Source organism: Pistacia vera, unplaced genomic scaffold (assembly GCF_008641045.1).
Source record: "Pistacia vera cultivar Batoury unplaced genomic scaffold, PisVer_v2 Contig182, whole genome shotgun sequence".
Classification (NCBI taxonomy): domain Eukaryota; kingdom Viridiplantae; phylum Streptophyta; class Magnoliopsida; order Sapindales; family Anacardiaceae; genus Pistacia; species Pistacia vera.
In genome coordinates, this window is record NW_022195917.1 from 464,500 (window position 1) to 472,396 (window position 7,897).

A 7,897-nucleotide genomic window follows, 5' to 3' on the forward strand; every position below is an offset into this window, starting at 1 on the left:
ATTTGTTTGGGTGCATTTGTTAGTATCCAAAACCCTCAAGTGTGTTTGACAGTTTCTTCAACCTTGAGGAGGAAAATGTTTTACACCAAAAGTTTTTGAAACCAATATGAAGTGTAGCTGTAACTACAATCAGACAACAACAAAAATGGACTTAGAGGAGCCAAATTTGGGAGAGCAGTAACACAAAGTTTATTGAGCTTAAACAGAGTTGAGATGGAGTTTGTTTTAATAGAACTTTTTAGTTTGAACATAAAGTTAGAAGAATTTTTGCACATTTAGCAACAGTTAACAAAATTCCCTTGCTTCCAGGAGGTTTGAACCCATTCTTAGAATATTTAGCAAGAGGGTCTAACGAAAGATGGTTGGGTTAGTTTGTGATACAGTTGGATACATAATTATTAACAAAAATCTGTGATAAAGTTGAACACATATAAGTTAATCACAAAAAAAAAAAAAAATAATAATAATAATCAACAACAATATCCCAATACATTTGAAAGTCTCGGTTAAAGCTACTTTTGATTTTAATTTTTTATCGGAAACTAGAAGAGAAAGATGGCGAGAAGAAGTCGTGACAGCAGAGAAGAAAGTGTAGCAGTAGCAATAGACAAGGATAAAGGGAGCCAATATGCTTTAAAATGGGCAGTTGATCGTCTTCTTTCGAGAGGCCAATCTCTTACACTTATTCATGTTAATCAAAAAAGTAAGACAGTCTCCATTTTATATGTTCAGATTTTAGCATGAGTTTCTTCATGTTAAAGATTGCAGAGTTGGGTGGGTATCGTTTTCTCAATTAATTATTTTGATTTTGTCTGCAGCTGGGGCTGTTTCTATGTCTAATGTTAACGATGAGGTTGGGAGACCAAATATAAAATTAGTTGACAATCATACCAAAGAAATGTTTCTACCATTTCGTTGCTTTTGCTCGCGAAAAGATGTATGTTTCAGTTTGTTAATATTCTTCAAATTCATGTCATATTCACCTGTATAATTTTTTAATTCTGCGTTGATTAAAACAGATAAAATGCGCTGAAGTGGTATTGGAGGATATGGATGTATCAAAAGCTTTAATCGACTATGTTTCGTATTATTCGATTGAGACTTTAGTAGTTGGAGCATCATCCAGGAGCAGTCTGGTCAAGTAAAATCATACCCCCAAAAATGAAAATTTTATATGCCAAGTTGTAATGTAATTTCAAGACTCCTAATTGTGTGATTCTTTTTTCACAGAAGATTCAAAACCCCAGATGTTCCGACTAGTGTTACCAAAGGGGCACCGGCATTTTGCAATGTGTATGTGATTGCAAAAGGAAAGATTTCATCAGTACGATCAGCTACCATGCCACCGCCGCCGGTTAAACAGCCTCCCCATGCTCATAGTCATAGTCAATTACAGACCCAGCTCAGCCACATTCCTGATCCAATTGAATCACCTTCTACACATCACCAAAGATATGCAGGTTTGTTCATATAAAAAACCCTACAACTAATTTACATTTTATTGTTGCTCCTAATTAATTCAACTACATTTTGCGATCCTATTACAGGACCCGACGTGTCACAACTTCAATCCCGTAGCATTCGAGAAGATATGGAAATCAGGTAATGTAACAATAAGTAATTCATGATTCTGTTGTTATGAAATTGAAGAATAGAAATTAATGTAAAGGGCATTGAACAGGTCACCTTTTGGTAGAGCTTCAGCCCCTAAGTATGAGCCTTCAATAACGGATTCAGACATATCATTTGTGAGCAGTGGAAGACCAAGTATTGATCGGATGTTTCCATCTTTCAATGACCCTGTCCCTTTGGATTATGGAATGGATTCTCGCTTTTCGAACAGCTCAGAGCTCTATGCTCCGCATTTTTCAAACAGCTCAGAGCTCTATGCTCCTCATCTTTCAAGCAGCTCAGAGTACGACAACATGAGCCCCAGAGGGTCGCTCTTGATAAACAAGTTGACAGATATGAATTCTTCTTTGTATGATGTATCATCAAGCTGCCAAGGAAGTGTAAATAGTATGTCATGGTCATCGCAGTCTTCATCCGCAGTAAGAACATAAAATCATTTGATTCTTGATGAACTGAACTTCATTTTCTGAAAATTCCTAAAACCAATTGATTAAAATTATAGGAAGATGTAGAAGCAGAGATGAGAAGGCTAAGGCTAGAGCTGAAGCAAACAATGGATATGTACAGTGCAGCCTGCAAGGAAGCACTCACTGCAAAACATACGGTACGAAAAGAAAAAGGGGAATTTTCTTTTTATATTAATTTGATGATAGTATTTTAGGATTTGATAATATATGATGACAGGCTAGGGAATTTCAACGCATGAAATCTGAAGAACACCAGAGATTTGAAGAGGCGCGTCATGCTGAGGAAGCTGCATTAACACTTGCATTGAAGGAGAAAGCAAAGTGCAGGGCAGCTCTTGAGGCAGCCGAAGCAGCTCAGAAACTGGCACAACTCGAAGCAGAAAAGAGGAAGAATGCCGAGATGAATGTAGGGAAAGAAGCTGAGACTGGTTTGAGGTATGCTGACCCCAGGTACCGGAAGTACACAATCGAGGAGATCGAAAAAGCAACTGACAATTTCGCAAGTTCTCGTAAGATTGGAGAAGGCGGTTACGGTCCAGTATTCAAATGTAATCTTGATCATACACCTGTGGCAGTAAAAGTTCTTCGCCCAGACGCCGCGCAAGGACGATCACAATTTCAGCAAGAAGTAAGAAACCAAACTTAATAAATATATAATGATGAGTTGATTGATACATGTAATTGTTGAATTGATTTGATATTCGATGTGCAGGTTGAAGTATTATGCAACATACGACATCCAAACATGGTTCTTCTTCTAGGAGCTTGCCCGGAATATGGTTGCCTAGTGTACGAATACATGGCTAATGGGAGCTTAGAAGACAGGCTATTCTGCAGAGGGGGAAGTCCTGTTCTTCCATGGCAAGAAAGATTCCGAATAGCTGCGGAAATCGGGACTGCGCTACTTTTTCTGCACCAGTCCAAGCCGGAGCCACTAGTGCACCGCGACTTAAAACCCGGAAACATTCTACTTGATCGTAATTACGTTAGCAAGATTAGTGATGTTGGTTTGGCAAGGCTGGTTCCTCCATCAGTAACCGACTCTGTAACTCAATATCGAATGACTTCAACCGCTGGAACTTTCTGTTATATCGACCCCGAATATCAGCAGACAGGATTGCTGGGAGTGAAGTCTGATGTTTACTCATTCGGCGTTATGCTTCTGCAAATAATAACCGCGAAGCCACCGATGGGATTGGCTCATCAGGTTGAAAGCGCAATCCAGATGGGGAATTTGCGCCGAGTATTAGACCCTGCAGTTCCAGACTGGCCGATGGAAGCCACATTGTCATACGCCAAGATGGCGCTTCAGTGTGTGGAGCTTAGAAGAAAAGACAGGCCGGATCTCGGCAAAGTGGTGGTGCCTGAGCTTAACAGGCTGAGAGCCCTTGCCGAAGATACAATCCCAAGCATTAGTCCTATGAGCACACCAAGTACTTCACCAGATCACAGTGAAGTTTCCACAGTAAATTCATAACTTGTACTAGTACCACAATCAGTTGTGTCTGCATAAATCTTCTATCATTTTGATTTCTATATTTTGTACTGTCAGGATCGTTTAAGTTACCCTCCATCACTAAAATATGGATATGAAAGTTCGAGGAACACGTCCAATGCATGATGTTTAGCAGGTACAGTTTCTAGTTTTTATTTACTCATAATTAATTAATTGATATATAAATTGACTGATTTTGGCAGGGCATGGAGGTGAGAGAAAAGGGTCAAAGTTGGTTGATTAGCGTAGAAGTGAAATCTGCATAGCCACCATTGTTGGTGCAGATTTTAATATAGTCTTGAGCATACACATTAAAGTGTAATATAAAACAAAATTGTAATTACATTGATGTATTTTCCTTGAAAGAAAATCAAGAATCATATGTTTTTATGCATTCATATCCTTACAATTTTTTTTTTCTTTCCTCCTTGTAATATTAAAGTCATCCACTTCGTTAAAAAGTATTAAAGATCTTCATATCATTATCAAAAAAGCTCATAAGTAATATTAAAAAATAACTATTAAAAATATCAAACACGCCTTTACAAATTATTAAAAACACTTTAGGGATATTTAACACTTTCGGTGATAAGTTTCCTATCATTATAATTATTTTATTATTAATGCTATAAAAATTATCACACTTCAAATTTTATACTAAAAAAAAAAATCATCGAATTTGCTTCATTATAGTAATCATTAAGATGTAAATAATTAATTACAAGCATGACACAAAAAAAAAAAAAATAATAATAATAATATGGTAATAATTTAATAAAAGAAAAAATTATTTTATACCATAATATAAAAGTAGTTAAAGTTGTAAATATAATCATATATATCAAATCAGAAACGTGTCTAATAATAAAAGATACTGTTATCCCCATTATGAGTATGAATGGAGCTATAGGGAGTCAAATTTTTCAAAGTGCTTTTTTATGTACATCAGCTAAAGAACTAATTTGGCGGTTGCTCCTGTAATTCATCCCAAAAGGTCAAGCCAAAAAAGATTGAATAAAATGAAGTCTTGGTCAAAGGGATTATTGCATGTTATATTATATTGTGGTTTTTGTTTAATTTTGACCACAATTTAAATATGTTATTAGAGTTGACCAGAAGAGAGAAAGATCAAGCGGGTCCTCCTTGTCGTCTAATCATTATTGTTTATCTGTATATAAAATTAGTGTAATAAAAACGTTCCTGATTATTGTTTTAAAGAGACTTTTGATATTTTTTATAATTATAGCAGGTTTTTGTACTTGTTAGAGGAGTCTTTGATATTTTTAGGAGAATTAATTATATTTATACAAGTTTTATATTACCTTCTAAATAAAGCGTATGAGTTTATTTTTTAACAAAAGAAATTTGAAATAATCGCTAAATTTTATTCTCTCTCATTTGCAAAATATCGCTTATGAATCTAACAGTGGAAGCAAAATAATATTAAAAAAACCAAACCATGACCAGATCAAACTTAAAGATGAACCAGAAACCAAGTTGAATGAGTATAAGGTATTCTACCTAACAATTGACCATAGAAAAACGTTAAGTGATCCTCCTACCCTGATTTAGACAAAAAGCACATAGATTCACCCAAAACCATTGGGCACCAACCCTCCTACCCCCATTACTCCTTTATATACATAATTCATTTCCCTCCTTCACTCTCATCTTATCTCAACATAATCAAAACTATGGCTAATCTTGTTAGTATCTCAATCTTTACTACTCTTCTTGCAGTATTACTTGCTTCATTCACCAAATCTTTCTATTCCCTCCCTTTGCTTCCTCTTCTTCTTTACTTCTTTCACTCCATTTTCAAATCTTCCATTAAACTCCCCCCTTCTCCCTTCTCCATTCCAATCTTTGGCAACTGGCTCCAGGTCGGCAATGACCTCAACCATCGCTTTCTTGCTTCCCTCGCGCAAACCTATGGCTCCGTATTCCTCCTCAAACTTGGTTCCAAAAATTTGGTCGTGGTTTCAGACGCTGAGCTTGCTACCCAAGTTCTACACACACAAGGTGTGGAATTCGGATCGCGCCCTCGAAACGTTGTTTTCGATATTTTTACAGGCAATGGACAAGACATGGTGTTCACAGTTTACGGAGAGCATTGGCGCAAAATGCGCAGGATCATGACACTGCCATTTTTCACTAACAAAGTGGTGCACCATTACAGTAATATGTGGGAACAAGAGATGGACCTTGTTGTGGATGACTTGAAAAGAGATGAGAAAGTGAGAAGCAAAGGAATTCTTGTGAGGAGGCGTTTGCAACTCATGCTATACAATATCATGTATAGGATGATGTTTGATGCAAAGTTTGAGTCACAAGAAGACCCTTTGTTCATTGAAGCAACCAAGTTCAATTCTGAGAGAAGCCGTTTGGCTCAAAGTTTTGAGTATAACTATGGAGATTTCATTCCTTTGCTTAGACCCTTCTTAAGAGGGTATTTGAACAAGTGCAGGGACTTGCAGCAAAGGAGATTGGCTTTCTTTAACAACTACTATGTTCAGAAAAGAAGGTAAGCACCTGTTTAAGGCAACCCCATAAACACACAAATTTTCAAATTCAATTTTCAACTGCAATCCTAATATTATGTATCTAAAAATATAATTATTCGTACCTGTTGCAGGGAAGTGATGGCGGCCAATGGAGAAAAACACAAGATAACATGTGCTATTGATCACATAATTGATGCTGAGAAGAAGGGAGAGATAAGTGAAGAGAATGTACTTTACATTGTTGAGAACATTAATGTTGCAGCGATAGAGACGACTCTATGGTCCATGGAGTGGGCAATAGCTGAGCTTGTCAACCATCCTGAAGTTCAACACAAGATCAGAAATGAACTCTCGACGGTTCTCAATGGAAATCCAGTCATGGAATCAAATCTGCATCAACTACCATATTTACAAGCTACTGTAAAAGAGACACTAAGGTTGCACACCCCAATTCCCCTGCTGGTTCCCCATATGAACCTTGAAGAAGCAAAACTGGGAGGTTTCACCATTCCTAAGGAATCTAAAGTTGTAGTCAATGCATGGTGGCTAGCCAACAACCCCAAATGGTGGAAAAATCCTGAGGAATTTCGCCCAGAAAGATTCTTGGAAGAAGAATCTGCAACGGATGCTGTTGCTGGTGGGAAAGTGGATTACAGATTCTTACCCTTTGGTGTGGGTAGGCGTAGCTGCCCGGGAATCATACTGGCATTACCAATTCTGGGGATTGTGATCGCAAAATTGGTATCCAATTTTGAGATGAAAACTCCACCAGAGATGGAGAAGATTGATGTGAGTGAGAAAGGAGGACAGTTCAGCTTACACATTGCAAACCATTCAACCGTGGTCTTCAATCCAATCAAGGCATGACTTCAGATGCAAAAAAACGTTAGCTCTATATTTACATATATATTTTAGAATTTGTACTTTACAGATATTTTTTCATGTTTATGGTTCATCAAAAGCTATTGAATAAAATAAGAGTTGGAGAAGAAAAGATTAACATTACCATGAGCTGTTCCCTCAAGATACATGCATGCATGCATCTTTCCTTTTTGTTTGTTTAAGACAATATAATGCTTTGATGACTGTCACTTAACTCACCCAAATAATTTCAACAATAATCCTACAAATTTGCTTGGTAAAGAAGATTTTATATAACATTCACATGCCTCATGAAGTTCCACAGAAATCTGTCATCAGTTATATATATATATATATATATATATATATATATGAGATATATAACTTGCAGTAAATCTAACATCTACTAAAAGGAAGAAACAAAATCATACAAAGGGAGATTCTGGAGAAATTTTAACATAAAAAATGCTTTGAACATGGGCTTAAGATAGCTTCAACACTTGAACATCATACAAGAACACTTCATAGATGCGCTTTGGTGAAAGCATTTTCCAAATCAAACAGGTGACGAGATGTTTTAAAGTCAAATTCTGCCAAGTCAAAATCATCAACTCATCAAGTATCTTCAGCAAAGTTGCATTTAAGCAAAAATACCCAGTAACTCTAATCCGCTGACAGAAATTTAAAAGGTTGTTCAAGTAATAAACAAGGGCGAAATAAATCTTCATTAATTGTACAATATTCAAATAGGTGAATGTGAATCTGTAAGAGGGCAAGTTATTCTCTTTCTCAATTTTCTATATTTTAGAATTTGTACTTCACAGATTTTTTTTCTTGTTTATGGTATATATATATATATATATTTTAGAATTTGTACTTCACAGATTTTTTTTCTTGTTTATGGTTCATCAAAAGATATTGAATAAAAAGATATCGAA

At 36.2% G+C, this 7,897-nt stretch overlaps 2 protein-coding genes across 2 annotated transcripts; both read left to right on the top strand.

The window, feature by feature from the left end:
• The first annotated feature begins 555 nt into the window (after positions 1-555).
• LOC116126636 (U-box domain-containing protein 52-like) lies at positions 556-4,872 on the top strand. Its single transcript, XM_031412314.1, has 11 exons — positions 556-703; positions 819-937; positions 1,020-1,141; positions 1,231-1,460; positions 1,548-1,602; positions 1,682-2,051; positions 2,135-2,236; positions 2,317-2,727; positions 2,812-3,564; positions 4,711-4,764; positions 4,861-4,872. Exons 1-11 carry the CDS (start codon positions 556-558, stop codon positions 4,870-4,872), a joined length of 2,376 nt encoding a protein of 791 aa, XP_031268174.1.
• Positions 4,873-5,191: 319 nt separating this feature from the next.
• Positions 5,192-7,103, top strand: LOC116126679 (cytochrome P450 CYP73A100-like). Its single transcript, XM_031412360.1, has 2 exons — positions 5,192-6,118; positions 6,230-7,103. Exons 1-2 carry the CDS (start codon positions 5,289-5,291, stop codon positions 6,963-6,965), a joined length of 1,566 nt encoding a protein of 521 aa, XP_031268220.1. The 5' UTR covers positions 5,192-5,288; the 3' UTR covers positions 6,966-7,103.
• The last annotated feature ends 794 nt before the right edge of the window (positions 7,104-7,897 follow it).